This window comes from Hemitrygon akajei, chromosome 11 (genome assembly GCF_048418815.1).
Source record: "Hemitrygon akajei chromosome 11, sHemAka1.3, whole genome shotgun sequence".
Taxonomy (NCBI): Eukaryota; Metazoa; Chordata; class Chondrichthyes; order Myliobatiformes; family Dasyatidae; genus Hemitrygon; species Hemitrygon akajei.
In genome coordinates this window covers 78,238,304-78,254,617 of record NC_133134.1, presented here as the reverse complement: position 1 = coordinate 78,254,617, position 16,314 = coordinate 78,238,304, and the positions used below count along the sequence as shown (strand labels likewise).

At 53.1% G+C, this 16,314-nt stretch overlaps 1 protein-coding gene across 4 annotated transcripts in view; it reads left to right on the top strand.

The window, feature by feature from the left end:
* Positions 1-16,314, top strand: part of lrrc71 (leucine rich repeat containing 71) — a 73,264-nt gene that overhangs the window by 23,487 nt on the left and 33,463 nt on the right. For 3 of the 4 annotated variants that reach the window (XM_073061193.1, XM_073061190.1, XM_073061192.1), the window contains 3 exons: positions 7,598-7,672; positions 10,599-10,667; positions 12,133-12,292. In XM_073061193.1, the coding sequence (XP_072917294.1) occupies positions 7,598-7,672; positions 10,599-10,667; positions 12,133-12,292 (304 nt within the window). The remainder of the gene's footprint in view (positions 1-7,597; positions 7,673-10,598; positions 10,668-12,132; positions 12,293-16,314) is intronic. The other variant, XM_073061191.1, reaches the window with a different exon arrangement.

Sequence of the window (16,314 nt, the reverse complement as noted above, 5' to 3'; positions counted from 1 at the left end):
GTCTTCGTACTGACCCCCTGTCTCACGCCCACAGTCTGCGTACTGACCCCATCTCACGCCCACAGTCTGCGTACTGACCCCCTGTCTCACACTCACAGTCTGCGTACTGACCCCGTCTCACACTGACAGTCTGCGTTCTGACCCTCTGTCTCACGCCCACAGTCTGCGTAGATTCCCTGTCTCAAGCCCACAATCTGCGTACTGACCCCCTGTCGCACACTCACAGTCTGCGTACTGACCCCTGTCTCACGCCCACAGTCTGCGTACTGACCCCTGTCTCACACCCACAGTCTGCGTAGATTCCCTGTCTCACGACCACAGTCTGCGTACTGACCCCCTGTCTCACACCCACAGTCGGCGTACTGACCCCCTGTCTCACACCCACAGTCTGCGTACTGAGCCCCTGTCTCACACCCACAGTCTGCGTACTGACCCCCTGTCTCACACCCACAGTCGGCGTACTGACCGCGTCTCAAACTGACAGTCTGCGTAATGACCCCCTGTCTCACACCCACAGTCGGCGTACTGACCCCCTGTCTCACGCCCACAGTCTGCGTACTGACCCCCTGTCTCACGCCCACAGTCTGCGTACTGACCCCCTGTCTCACACCCACAGTCTGCGTAACGACCCCCTGTCTCACACCCACAGTCGGCGTACTGACCCCCTGTCTCACGCCCACAGTCTGCGTACTGACCCCCTGTCTCACACCCACAGTCGGCGTACTGACCCCCTGTCTCACGCCCACAGTCTGCGTACTGACCCCCTGTCTCACACCCACAGTCGGCGTACTGACCCCCTGTCTCACGCCCACAGTCTGCGTACTGACCCCCTGTCTCACGCCCACAGTCTGCGTACTGACCCCCTGTCTCACACCCACAGTCTGCGTAACGACCCCCTGTCTCACACCCACAGTCGGCGTACTGACCCCCTGTCTCACGCCCACAGTCTGCGTACTGACCCCCTGTCTCACGCCCACAGTCTGCGTACTGACCCCCTGTCTCACGCCCACAGTCTGCGTACTGACCCCCTGTCTCACACCCACAGTCTGCGTAACGACCCCCTGTCTCACGCCCACAGTCGGCGTACTGACCCCCTGTCTCACGCCCACAGTCTGCGTACTGACCCCCTGTCTCACGCCCACAGTCTGCGTACTGACCCCCTGTCTCACACCCACAGTCTGCGTAACGACCCCCTGTCTCACACTGACAGTCTTCGTACTGACCCCCTGTCTCACGCCCACAGTCTGCGTACTGACCCCGTCTCACGCCCACAGTCTGCGTACTGACCCCCTGTCTCACACTCACAGTCTGCGTACTGACCCCCTGTCTCACACCCACAGTCTGCGTACTGACCCCGTCTCACACCCACAGTCTGCGTACTGACCCCGTCTCACACACACAGTCTGCGTACTGACCCCATGTCTGATACTCACTGTCTGTGTACTGACCCCGTCTCACACTCACAGTCTGCGTACTGACCCCATGTCTGATACTCACTGTCTGTGTACTGACCCCGTCTCAAACTGACAGTCTGCGTACTGACCCACTGTCTCACACTCACAGTCAGCGTACTAACCTCCTGTCTCACATCCAGTGTGTGTACTGACCCCCTGTCTCACACCCACAGTCTGCATATTGACCCCCTGTCTCACGCCCACAGTCGGCGTACTGACCCCCTGTCTCACGCCCACAGTCTGCGTACTGACCCCCTGTCTCACACCCACAGTCTGCGTAGATTCCCTGTCTCACGACCACAGTCTGCATCCAGACCCCCTGTCGCACACTCACTGTCTGCGTAGATTCCCTGTCTCACGACCACAGTCTGCGTACTGACCCCCTGTCTCACACCCACAGTCTGCGTAGATTCCCCGTCTCACGACCACAGTCTGCGTACTGACCCCGTCTCACACACACAGTCTGCGTACTGACAACATGTCTGATACTCACTGTCTGTGTACTGACCCCGTCTCACACTCACAGTCTGCGTACTGACCCCATGTCTGATACTCACTGTCTGTGTACTGACCCCGTCTCAAACTGACAGTCTTCGTACTGACCCCCTGTCTCACGCCCACAGTCTGCGTACTGACCCCATCTCACGCCCACAGTCTGCGTACTGACCCCCTGTCTCACACTCACAGTCTGCGTACTGACCCCGTCTCACACTGACAGTCTGCGTTCTGACCCTCTGTCTCACGCCCACAGTCTGCGTAGATTCCCTGTCTCAAGCCCACAATCTGCGTACTGACCCCCTGTCGCACACTCACAGTCTGCGTACTGATCCCTGTCTCACGCCCACAGTCTGCGTACTGACCCCTGTCTCACACCCACAGTCTGCGTAGATTCCCTGTCTCACGACCACAGTCTGCGTACTGACCCCCTGTCTCACACCCACAGTCGGCGTACTGACCCCCTGTCTCACACCCACAGTCTGCGTACTGAGCCCCTGTCTCACACCCACAGTCGGCGTACTGAGCCCCTGTCTCACACCCACAGTCGGCGTACTGACCCCCTGTCTCACGCCCACAGTCTGCGTACTGACCCCCTGTCTCACGCCCACAGTCTGCGTACTGACCCCCTGTCTCACACCCACAGTCTGCGTAGATTCCCTGTCTCACGACCACAGTCTGCATCCAGACCCCCTGTCGCACACTCACTGTCTGCGTAGATTCCCTGTCTCACGACCACAGTCTGCTAACTGACCCCCTGTCTCACACCCACAGTCTGCGTAGATTCCCCGTCTCACGACCACAGTCTGCGTACTGACCCCCTGTCTCACACTCACAGTCTGCGTACTGACCCCCTGTCTCACGTCCACAGTCTGCGTACTGATCCCCTGTCTCACGTCCACAGTCTGTGTTCTGACCCCCCTGTCTCACACTCACAGTCCGCGTAGCGACCCCGTCTCACACTGACAGTCTGCGTACTGACCCCCTGTCTCATACTCACAGTCTGCGTACTGACCGCGTCTCAAACTGACAGTCTGCGTAATGACCCCCTGTCTCACGCCCACAGTCCGCGCACAGACCCCCTGTCTCACGCCCACAGTCCGCGTAACAACCCCCTGTCTCACGCCCACAGTCCGCGTAACGACCCCCTGTCTCACACTGACAGTCTTCGTACTGACCCCCTGTCTCACGCCCACAGTCTGCGTACTGACCCCGTCTCACGCCCACAGTCTGCGTACTGACCCCCTGTCTCACACTCACAGTCTGCGTACTGACCCCCTGTCTCACACCCACAGTCTGCGTACTGACCCCGTCTCACACCCACAGTCTGCGTACTGACCCCGTCTCACACACACAGTCTGCGTACTGACCCCATGTCTGATACTCACTGTCTGTGTACTGACCCCGTCTCACACTCACAGTCTGCGTACTGACCCCATGTCTGATACTCACTGTCTGTGTACTGACCCCGTCTCAAACTGACAGTCTGCGTACTGACCCACTGTCTCACACTCACAGTCAGCGTACTAACCTCCTGTCTCACATCCAGTGTGTGTACTGACCCCCTGTCTCACACCCACAGTCTGCATATTGACCCCCTGTCTCACGCCCACAGTCGGCGTACTGACCCCCTGTCTCACGCCCACAGTCTGCGTACTGACCCCCTGTCTCACACCCACAGTCTGCGTAGATTCCCTGTCTCACGACCACAGTCTGCATCCAGACCCCCTGTCGCACACTCACTGTCTGCGTAGATTCCCTGTCTCACGACCACAGTCTGCGTACTGACCCCCTGTCTCACACCCACAGTCTGCGTAGATTCCCCGTCTCACGACCACAGTCTGCGTACTGACCCCCTGTCTCACACTCACAGTCTGCGTACTGACCCCCTGTCTCACGTCCACAGTCTGCGTACTGATCCCCTGTCTCACGTCCACAGTCTGCGTTCTGACCCCCTGTCTCACACTCACAGTCCGCGTAGCGACCCCGTCTCACATTGACAGTCTGCGTACTGACCCCCTGTCTCATACTCACAGTCTGCGTACTGACCGCGTCTCAAACTGACAGTCTGCGTAACGACCCCCTGTCTCACGCCCACAGTCCGCGTACAGACCCCCTGTCTCACGCCCACAGTCCGCGTAACAACCCCCTGTCTCACGCCCACAGTCCGCGTAACAACCCCCTGTCTCACGCCCACAGTCCGCGTAACGACCCCCTGTCTCACACTGACAGTCTTCGTACTGACCCCCTGTCTCACGCCCACAGTCTGCGTACTGACCCCATCTCACGCCCACAGTCTGCGTACTGACCCCCTGTCTCACACTCACAGTCTGCGTACTGACCCCGTCTCACACTGACAGTCTGCGTACTGACCCCCTGTCTCACGTCCACAGTCTGCGTACTGACCCCCTGTCTCACACCCACAGTCTGCGTACTGACCCCGTCTCACACCCACAGTCTGCGTACTGACCCCGTCTCACACACACAGTCTGCGTACTGACCCCATGTCTGATACTCACTGTCTGTGTACTGACCCCGTCTCACACTCACAGTCTGCGTACTGACCCCATGTCTGATACTCACTGTCTGTGTACTGACCCCGTCTCAAACTGACAGTCTGCGTACTGACCCACTGTCTCACACTCACAGTCAGCGTACTAACCTCCTGTCTCACATCCAGTGTGTGTACTGACCCCCTGTCTCACACCCACAGTCTGCATATTGACCCCCTGTCTCACGCCCACCGTCTGCATACTGACCCCCTGTCTCACGCCCACACTCTGCATACTGACCCCTGCCTCAAGCCCAGACTCTGCGGACTGACCCCCTGTCTCACACCCACAGTCTGCGTACTGACCCCGTCTCACACTGACAGTCTGCGTACTGACCCCGTCTCACGCCCACCGTCTGCGTACTGACCCCCTGTCTCACACCCACAGTCGGCGTACTGACCCCCTGTCTCACGCCCACAGTCTGCGTACTGACCCCTGTCTCACGCCCACAATCTGCGTACTGACCCCCTGTCTCACGCTCACAGTCTGCGTACTGACCCCCTGTCTCACGCCCACAATCTGCGTACTGATCCCCCGTCTCACGCCCACAGTCTGCGTACTGACCCCCTGTCTCACGCCCACAATCTGCATACTGACCCCCTGTCTCACACTCACAGTCTGCATACTGACTCCCTGTCTCACGCCCACAGTCTGCGTACTGACCCCCTGTCACGCCCACAGTCTGCGTACTGACCCCGTCTCACACTGACAGTCTGCGTACTGACCCCGTCTCACATTCACAGTCTGCGTACTGACCCCATGTCTGATACTCACTGTCTGTGTACTGACCCCGTCTCACACTCACAGTCTGCGTACTGACCCCATGTCTGATACTCACTGTCTGTGTACTGACCCCGTCTCAAACTGACAGTCTGCGTACTGACCCCCTGTCTCAAGCTCAGACTCTGCGGACTGACCCCCTGTCTCACGCCCACAGTCTGCGTACTGACCCCCTGTCACGCCCACAGTCTGCGTACTGACCCCCTGTCTCACGCCCACACTCTGCATACTGACCCCTGCCTCAAGCCCAGACTCTGCGGACTGACCCCCTGTCTCACACCCACAGTCTGCGTACTGACCCCGTCTCACACTGACAGTCTGCGTACTGACCCCGTCTCACGCCCACCGTCTGCGTACTGACCCCCTGTCTCACACCCACAGTCGGCGTACTGACCCCCTGTCTCACGCCCACAGTCTGCGTACTGACCCCTGTCTCACGCCCACAATCTGCGTACTGACCCCCTGTCTCACGCTCACAGTCTGCGTACTGACCCCCTGTCTCACGCCCACAATCTGCGTACTGATCCCCCGTCTCACGCCCACAGTCTGCGTACTGACCCCCTGTCTCACGCCCACAATCTGCATACTGACCCCCTGTCTCACACTCACAGTCTGCATACTGACTCCCTGTCTCACGCCCACAGTCTGCGTACTGACCCCCTGTCACGCCCACAGTCTGCGTACTGACCCCCGTCTCACGCCCACGCTCTGCGTACTGACCCCTGTCTCACGCCCACAGTCTGCTTACTGACCCCCTGTCTCACACTCACAGTCTGCGTACTGACCCCGTCTCACACTGACAGTCTGCGTACTGACCCCCTGTCTCACGTCCACAGTCTGCGTACTTAACCCCTGTCTCACACCCACAGTCTGCGTACTGACCCCGTCTCACACCCACAGTCTGCGTACTGACCCCGTCTCACACTCACAGTCTGCGTACTGACCCCATGTCTGATACTCACTGTCTGTGTACTGACCCCGTCTCACACTCACAGTCTGCGTACTGACCCCATGTCTGATACTCACTGTCTGTGTACTGACCCCGTCTCAAACTGACAGTCTGCGTACTGACCCCCTGTCTCAAGCTCAGACTCTGCGGACTGACCCCCTGTCTCACGCCCACAGTCTGCGTACTGACCCCATCTCACACTGACAGTCTGCATACTGACCCCGTCTCACGCCATTAGGCTTTACAATTCTACCGCTAGGACTTAAGAACTTTTTAAAAGCTATTATTAATGCTTTTTGAGATAGTGATTTAGATGCATATCATATTTTTTTACTGAGTTAAGTATTGTATGTAATTAGTTTTGCTACAACAAGTGTATGGGACATTGGAAAAAGAATTTCCCCATGGGGATGAATAAAGTATCTATCTATCTATCTATCTATCACAGTCTGCGTACTGACCCCCTGTCTCACACCCACAGTCGGCGTACTGACCCCCTGTCTCACGCCCACAGTCTGCGTACTGATCCCCTGTCTCATGCCCACAGTCGGCGTACTGACCCCCTCTCACACCCACAGTCTGCGTACTGACCCCCTGTCTCACACCCACAGTCGGCGTACTGACCCCCTGTCTCACGCCCACAGTCGGCGTACTGACCCCCTGTCTCACGCCCACAGTCTGCGTACTGACCCCCTGTCTCACACCCACAGTCGGCGTACTGACCCCCTGTCTCACGCCCACAGTCGGCGTACTGACCCCCTCTCACACCCACAGTCTGCGTACTGACCCCCTGTCTCACACCCACAGTCGGCGTACTGACCCCCTGTCTCACGCCCACAGTCTGCGTACTGACCCCCTGTCTCACACCCACAGTCGGCGTACTGACCCCCTGTCTCACGCCCACAGTCTGCGTACTGACCCCCTGTCTCACGCCCACGCTCTGCGTACTGACCCCCTGTCTCACGCCCACAGTCGGCGTACTGACTCCCTGTCTCACGCCCACAGTCTGCGTACTGACCCCCTGTCACGCCCACAGTCTGCGTACTGACCCCCTGTCTCACGCCCACAGTCTGCGTACTGATCCCCTGTCTCACGCCCACAGTTTGCGTACTGACCCCCTGTCACGCCCACGCTCTGTGTACTGACCCCCTGTCTCACACCCACAGTCTGCGTACTGATCCCCTGTCTCACGCCCACAGTTTGCGTACTGACCCCCTGTCACGCCCACGCTCTGTGTACTGGCACTATGCCGTTATTCTATTGTCCGTATTCATCCTCTCTCTCTCTCCACTGTGGAGAAGTGATCAGGAGCCTCAGCTGTCAGGTCCCGGGCTGTGTCTGTGCTGACATCTGTTTGTGTTCTGCAGTCTCTGGAACGTGGGTCTGACTGAAGCCACCTTCGATGCGCTCGTTGCCATCCTGCGCCAGTGCACCAGCCTCAAGTAAGAAACAGACCAGGGATGGTGTTATGGATACACACTGGGGGCTTTTACATTGCACACTAGGGTGTGTGTGTGTGTGTGTGTGTGTGTGTGTGTGTGTGTGTGTGTGTGTGTGTGTGTGTGTGTGTGTGTGTGTGTGTGTGTGTGTGTGTGTGTGTGTGTGTGGGTGAGTGTGTGTGTGTGCTCACTGGAGAGGGTGTGTGTGTGTGTGTGCTCACTGGAGAGGGTGTGTGTGCTCACTGGAGAGGGTGTGTGTGTGCGTGCGCGCTCACAAGGGTGGGTGTGTGCGTGCTCACAAGGGTGGGTGTGTGCGTGCTTACTGGAGAGGCTGTGTGCGCGCGCTCACAAGAGTGGGTGTGTGCGTGTTTACTGGAGAGGGTGTGTGCGCGCGCTCACAAGGGTGGGTGTGTGCGTGCTCACTGGAGAGGGTGTGTGCGCGCGCTCACAAGGGTGGGTGTGTGCGTGCTTACTGGAGAGCGGGTGTGTGCGTGCTCACTGGAGAGCGGGTGTGTGCGTGCTCACTGGAGAGGGTGTGTGCGCGCGCTCACAAGGGTGGGTGTGTGCGTGCTCACAAGGGTGGGTGTGTGCGTGCTCACTGGAGAGGGTGTGTGCGCGCACTCACAAGGGTGGGTGTGTGTGTGCTCACTGGAGAGGATGTGTGTGCACGCTCACAAGAGTGGGTGTGTGCGTGCTTACTGGAGAGGGTGTGTGTGCACGCTCACAAGGGTGGGTGTGTGCGTGCTCACTGGAGAGCGGGTGTGTGCACGCTCACAAGGGTGGGTGTGTGCGTGCTTACTGGAGAGCGGGTGTGTGCGCGCTCACAAGGGTGGGTGTGTGCGTGCTTACTGGAGAGGGTGTGTGTGCACGCTCACAAGGGTGGGTGTGTGCGTGCTTACTGGAGAGCGGGTGTGTGCGCGCTCACAAGAGTGGGTGTGTGTGTGCTCACTGGAGAGGGTGTGTGTGCACGCTCACAAGGGTGGGTGTGTGTGTGCTCACTGGAGAGGGTGTGTGCACGCTCACAAGGGTGGGTGTGTGTGTGCTCACTGGAGAGGATGTGTGTGCACGCTCACAAGGGTGGGTGTGTGCGTGCTCACTGGAGAGGATGTGTGTGCACGCTCACAAGAGTGGGTGTGTGTGTGCTCACTGGAGAGGGTGTGTGCACGCTCACAAGGGTGGGTGTGTGCGTGCTCACTGGAGAGCGGGTGTGTGCACGCTCACAAGGGTGGGTGTGTGCGTGCTTACTGGAGAGCGGGTGTGTGCGCGCTCACAAGGGTGGGTGTGTGCGTGCTTACTGGAGAGGGTGTGTGTGCACGCTCACAAGGGTGGGTGTGTGTGTGCTCACTGGAGAGGGTGTGTGCACGCTCACAAGGGTGGGTGTGTGTGTGCTCACTGGAGAGGATGTGTGTGCACGTTCACAAGAGTGGGTGTGTGTGTGCTCACTGGAGAGGGTGTGTGTGCACGCTCACAAGAGTGGGTGTGAGTGTGCTCACTGGAGAGGATGTGTGCACGCTCACAAGGGTGGGTGTGTGTGTGCTTACTGGAGAGGGTGTGTGCGCGCTCACAAGAGTGGGTGTGTGTGTGCTCACTGGAGAGGGTGTGTGTGCACGCTCACAAGAGTGGGTGTGTGTGTGCTCACTGGAGAGGGTGTGTGCACGCTCACAAGAGTGGGTGTGTGTGTGCTCACTGGAGAGGGTGTGTGCACGCTCACAAGTGTGGGTGTGTGTGCGCTCATCAGGGAGGGTGTTCTGTCTGCAAATTGTAGAGATGCTAAAGGTACTGACTGCACACTGGTTAGTCAAGTTTACTGTCACTCACTCACAGTCCATGTGTGCACGTATGGGATGTAAAGCTTACTTGCAGCAGCATCATAGACCCAGAGCAACAAATGTGCAGCATTCACAAGAAAACCACATTAAACATGAACACAAGAAAGAATGATTACAACAAAATAAAAGTAAGTTTTAGTATTCAAAGTTTTCAGAGTGTTACTAAGCTGTTGTGAATAAGGTTGTGAGGATGGTTCAAGAAGCTAGTAATTGAAGGGACGTCACTGTTCCTAAACTTGGTGCTGTGGGACTTAAGGCTTCTGTACTTCCTGCCCAATGGTATCTATGAAAAGATGGCATGGCTTGGATGAAGGGCATTTTTGATTAAGGATTTTGTCTTTTCTTGAGGCAGTGCCTCCTGTAGATACTGTCAAGGGTGAGGAAAGCATGATGTCCACTGTTGGGCTGAGTCCACTATGCTCTGCATCTCCTTATATTGCTGTACCAGACCACTGAGGATGCTTTCAACAGTGTATTTATAGAAGTCTTGTAGAGCGTTCTGTAACTCTGCACCTAGGAACGTGTAGATGTGATGCAGTCTCAAGAGACTGCAAGTTTTAGAATCTCAGCTGACATAGCAAGTGCTGGAGGAATCAGCGGATCAGGCAGCATCTGTGGTGGGAAATGGACGGAGATGTTTCAGGTTGAGACCTTTCATTAGGGACCTCTTACATATTAGCCCAGATGAAGGTTCTGGACCTGAAACATCAGCCTTTCATTTCCCTCCACAGATGCTGCCTAACCCTCTGAGTTATCAAGTGGGTTTACACAACAGGGAAGTTGGGGAGACTGTATAATCTCTAAGTAAGTTGCATACATCATCCTAATGTGGAAATATTTCACTCTACTTTCACCATCTCTGGGTTTAAATCCCAGAACTGACCCCAACAGCACATGGGAGCACCTTCACCACACAGACTATAGTGGATCGAGGGATAGCTGGCCCCCTCCTCGAGGGCAGTGGGGATGGACAATAAGCGTTGCCCTTGACAGCAAGGTGTGATAAATACATTAGGAGAGAGTCACGCCAGGAGGGTAGATGCAGGTGCAAGTTGGGTGGGGCAGTTGAGCCACACTGACTCCACACTTGATGTTTCCAGGTCTGTGGTGCTGGACGGAAATCCATTCGCCCACCAGCCTTATTACCTGCTGATGAATGAAGACAGCCAGTGAGTAAACAATGCGCCATTATTCAGCCTGCAGTCATTCATAGTGTCTGACAGCACAGAAGCAGGCCCCCTAGTCCACTATGTCCCTACCAACCCCTTCCCCAGCATTCAGTCTCAATGTTTCACATGCTCATCCAGATGTGTGAGAGTCTCTACCTCCTCCACTCCACTCAGGAGTGTGTCTCAGATTGCATCCAAACTCTTTTCTCAGACCTCCTCTAACCTTCTTACCATAATGTCCTGATGCAGGATCGTGGCCTGAAATGCCAATCATCCCTTCACCTCTCCTGATGCTGAATTCTTCTAGTAGCTTGATTTTTGCTCCAGGTTCCTGGTATCTGCCTGTGTCTTCATTTTACCACCCTTACGCCTGTTAAATGTTTCTACTGAATCATCTTTGTCATGGGGAAGATTTCCTATCATCCACCATATCCATGTCCTCCCTCAGCCCCCTCCGCTCCAGGGAGAACAGACCCAGCCTCTCCAGTCTCTATAACTGTCTCGGGTCCTCTGCACCCGAACAACTTTGTTTTGCTTGCCATCCTTACAGATCATTTCATCACATCAGTGCATTGAGGTAGTACCAGGGAAAACCGATTACAGGGAATGCAGAACAGTTACAGGTAAAGTACAAAGTAGGCAGACAATAATGTTCTAGGCTGTGATGAAATAGACTGTGAGGTCAAGAGTCCATCTTACTGTACAAATTTGATGGTTCAGCAGTCTTATGACAGCGGGATATAAATTGTCCTTGAGCTTGGTAGTACATGCTTTCGGGTTTTGTTTACTGCCAATGAGAGGGGGAAGGATCTTTGATTCTGTTGGCTGTTTTACTGAAGCAATGAGGCAGAGGATTGCATTGAGTTCTGGTCAGAAGCAGAATGAGAGGCTTTGGAGGGGGTGCAGTAGATGTTCACGGGTATGCTGCCTGGATTAAAGGGCATATTCTACAAGGAGAGGTTGCACAAACTTTATTGTTTTCTCTGGAATATCAGAGGTTGAAAGAGACCTGATAGAGGTTTACTGTATAAAATTATGAGGGGCATGCATGGAGTGGACAGTTTTTCCTGGGTTGAAATGTCTAATACCAGAGGACATGCATTTAAAGTGAAAATTCACTTCAAAAAACATTTAAAGTCCTAAATATTCAAAAGACATCCCATCTCACCTTAAATGAAGTGCATTTTTTAAAAAGCAGAATAAGGGTCCCTGAAATGTGCTGCCAGGTACGATGGTGGAGTCAGATAAATTTACGAGCATTTTAGACAAGCACATGAATGTACAGATATAAACAATGTGTATGCAGAAGAGACTAGTTTAGCAAGTTTAGTTCAGCTTTAGTTTTGTTCTGCACAAATTTGTGAGCTAAAGAGCTTGTTCCTGTACTGTTCTGTATTCTATGTCCTACCTAACATGCCAGTTTCCAGTATTACTTCCCAAAGCCTTTCCCTATTTGTTTTTGCAGAATTCAACACTTAACTCTGAGGAACAACCAAATAGATGATGTGGGCGCGAAGCTGATTGGGGAAGCACTTTCCACACCCAGAAAGTGTAACAAGACTCTGCTGACCCTGAATCTCAACTTCAATCACATCACGGACAAAGGAATAGGCTACATTGCTGAAGTAAGGAAAAGGGAATTTCCAGAACTGCGCACAACAGATGGACACTGTGTACGCATAAGCAGGAGACACAGGCACCAAGTATATCTCTCTCGTAAACTCACCTCCAGTCTATGCTCTATTGCCTCTTAACACACTGACTATAATCTCACACCTGCATACAGACACACTCCCACAACTTCTCATCGACCTATGCTTGCATAAGTATATTCCATCACCCACAGCTACACAGGCTACATCTCACACACATCACATTCTGTCTTCCAAATACGTAAAGCCCTGTTCTATGATCTCCCTCCCCTCTCTCCCTTTCTCTTGCCCTCTCCCCCTCCCCATCCCCCCACCTTCTCTCCCCTTGCCCACGCCCTTCCCACCTCTCCTTCTTCCCCTTCCTCATCCTCTCCTCGCCCTTTCCCCATCCTCGCCCTTTCCCCTTCCTCGTCCTCCCCTCCCATCCCCACCTCATCCTCCTCTCCCTGTCCTCTCCTCTTCTCTCCTCCCCTCCCCTTCCCATCCCGTCCTCCCTTCTCCTCCCCTCCCCGTCCTCTCCTCCCCTCCCTGTCCTCCCTTCTCCTTCCCCTCCCCTCCCTGTCCTCTCCTCCCCTCCGCTTCCCATCCCGTCCTCCCTTCTCCTCCCCTCCCCTCCCTGTCCTCTCCTCCCCTCCACTTCCCATCCCGTCCTCCCTTCTCCTCCCCTCCCCTCCCTGTCCTCTCCTCCCCTCCCCTCCCTGTCCTCTCCTCCCCTCCGCTTCCCATCCCGTCCTCCCTTCTCCTCCCTTCCCCTCCCCTCCCAGTCCTCTCCTCTTCTCTCCTCCCCCTCCCCTCCCCTCCCCATCCCATCCTCCCTTCTCCTCCCCTCCTCGTCCTCTCCTCCCCTCCCCATCCTCCCTTCCACTCCCCTCGCCTCCCCGTTCTCTCTTCCCCCACCCTCATCCTCTCCTGGGCATCACTGAGTCATGACTGAGGAGCTTAATATCCAGGGATACAATTTGTATCAAAAGGACAGGCGAGTAGACGGAGGGGGTAGGGTGGTTCTGTTGGTAAAAAATGAAATCAAATCCTTAGAAAGAGGTGACAGGATTGGAAGGTATAGAATCCTTGTGTAGAGCTAAGAAACTGCAAGGGTAAAAAGACCCTAATGAGAGTTACATACAGGCATCCAAACAGGTCGTGGGCTACAAGTTACAATGGAGATAGAAAAGGTTTGTCAAAATGACCATGTTGCAATAGTCATGGGAAATTTTAATATACAGGTGGCTTAGAGAAATCAGCTTGGTGCTGGATTCCAAGAGGGGAAAATTGTAGAATGCCTACAAGAGGGCTTTTAAGAGCAACTCATGGTTGAGCCTACTATTCTGAATTGGGTGTTGTGCAATGAACCGGAATTGAAGTAAAGGAACCCTTAGGAGCCAGTGATCATAATACGATAAAATTCACCCTGCAATTTTAGAGGGAGAAGCTAAAGTCAAAAGTGTCAGAATTACAGTGGAGTAAAGGGAATTACAGAGGCATGAGAGAGGAGCTGACCAAAGTTGATTGGAAGGGGACACTAGCAGGGATGACGGCAGAGCAGCAATGTCTGGAATTTCTTAGAGCAATCTGGAAGGCACAACATAGATACATGCCAAAGAAGTAGTAGTTTTCTAAAGGCAAGGTGGTGTAACCGTGGTAGACATGGTAAGTCAAAGCCAACATTGAAGCCAAAGAGAGGGCACATAATAGAGCAACAATTGTAGGAAGTTAGATGATTAGGAAGCTTTTAAAAACCAACAGCAACTAAAAAAGTCATGAAAAGGAAAAAGATGGAATACAAAGTAAAGATAGCTAATGCTATCAAAGAGGATACCAAGTGTTTCTTCAGATATATAAAAAGTTAAGGAGAGGTGAGACTAGATATCCAACCACTGGAAAATTATGCTGGAGAGCTAGTAATGGGGGACAAGGAAATGGCAGATGAACTAAGTATTTTGCATTAGTCTTCACTGTGGAAGACACTAGAGGTGTGCCGGTAGTTCAAGAGTGTTGGGGCAGAAGTGAATGAAGATGCCAATACTAGGAAGAAGGTGCATGGGAAGGTAGATAAATCACCTGGACCAGATGTTCGGCACCCTAGGACTCTGAAATAGGTGGCTGAAGAGATTGTGATGGCATTAGTAATGATCTTTCAAGAATCAATAGATTTTGGCATGGTTCCAGAGGACTGAAAATTGCAAATGTCACTCCATTCTTTAGGTAGGGACAGAGATAGATGGAAATTATAGGCCAGTTAGTCTGTCATCAGTGGTTGGGAAAATGTTGGAGTTGATTGTTGAGGATGTGGTTTTGGGGTACTTGGAGACACTAGATGAAATAGGCCACAGTCAGCATGGTTTCCTTAAAGGAAAATCTTACCTGACAAATCTGTTGGAATTCTTTGAAGAAATTACAGGCAGGATAGACAAAGGAGAGTCAGTGGATGTTGTTTATTTGGATTTTCATAAGACATTTGACAAGGTGCCGCACTTGAGGCAGCTTAACAAGTTAAGAACCCATGGTATTACAGGGAAGATACTAGCATGGATAGAGCATTGGCTATTTGGCAGGAGGCAAAGAATGTGAATAAATGGAGCCTTTTCTGGGTGGCTGCCAATGACTAGTGCTGTTCCACCAGGGTCATGTTGGGATTGCTTCTTTTTACATTATCTATGATTTGGATGACTGAATTGATGGCCTTGTGGCCAAGTTTGCAAATGTTATGAAGATAGTTGAAGGGACAGGTAGTGTTGAGGAAGTAGGGAGGCTGTGAAGGAGTTAGACAGATTAGGAGAATGGGCAAAGAAGTGGCAGATGTAATACAATGTTGGGAAATGTATGGTCATGGACTTCGGTAGAAGAAGTAAAAGAGTAGACTAATTTCTAAATAGAGAGAGGACTTGGGAGTCCTTGTGCAGGATTCCCAAAAGGCTAATTTGCAGGTTGAATCAGTGGAGAGGAAGGCAAATGCAATGTTAGCATTAATTTTGAGAGTATTAGAACATAAAAGACATTGATGTAATGTTGGGGCTTTGTAAGGACTCACTAGGGGTATTGTGAGCAGTTTTGAGTCCCCTATCTAAGAAAGAATGTGCTGACATTGGAGAGGATTCAGAGGACGTTCATGAGATTGATTCTTTGAATGAAAGGGTTACCATGTACACAGTGATTTATGGCACTGAGTCTGTACTCACTGGGATTCAGAAGAATGAGGGGGGATCATTCTGTTGAAAAGCCTCAACAGAGAGAATATGGAGAGGAATTTTCTTGTGGTGGTGGAGTCTAGGACCAAAGGGCAAAGCCTCAGAACAGAGGGGTGTCCATTTAAAATGGAGATGAGGAGAATTTCTTTAGCTAGAGAGTGATGAATCTGTGGGATTCATTGTCACAGACAGCTGTGGAGACCAAGTCATTGGGTATATTTAATGGAAAAGTTGATAGGTTCTTCATCAGTCAGGTCATGAAGGGTTATGGGGAGAAGGCAGGAGACCGGGACTGAGAGGGAAATAGATCAGCCATGATGGAATGGCAGAGCAGACTCGATGGGCTGAATGGCCTAATTCTGCTCATGTACCTTATCATCTTAAGGTCTTTCTATGGTACATGAATAAAAATTGGGTCAACGCGGCATGCCAGATTTCTTTAGCCTTCTGAGAAACTAAAGATGTTGGTGAGCTTTCTTGGCCATAGATCAGGACAGGCTATTCCCACAGTTCTGAAGATCTCGACCCTTCCAACCTCATCACTATTATGTAAATAGGTTCCTGAGTGCCATCCCCCAGTCACTGAGAGAAAGCTTTTTCATATGACACCATGTCACTAGGTTCTCTATCTCCTTCCTCTACTTTAACTCATCATTATTTGAGATACGGCCCACTACAGTGGTATCATCTGCAAATGTGTAGATTGAATGAGAACAGAATCTGGCCACACAGCCATGACTGTACAGGGAGTAGAGTCAGGTGCTGAGTACTCAACCTTGTGGAACACCAGTACTGTATTTAGAATATATC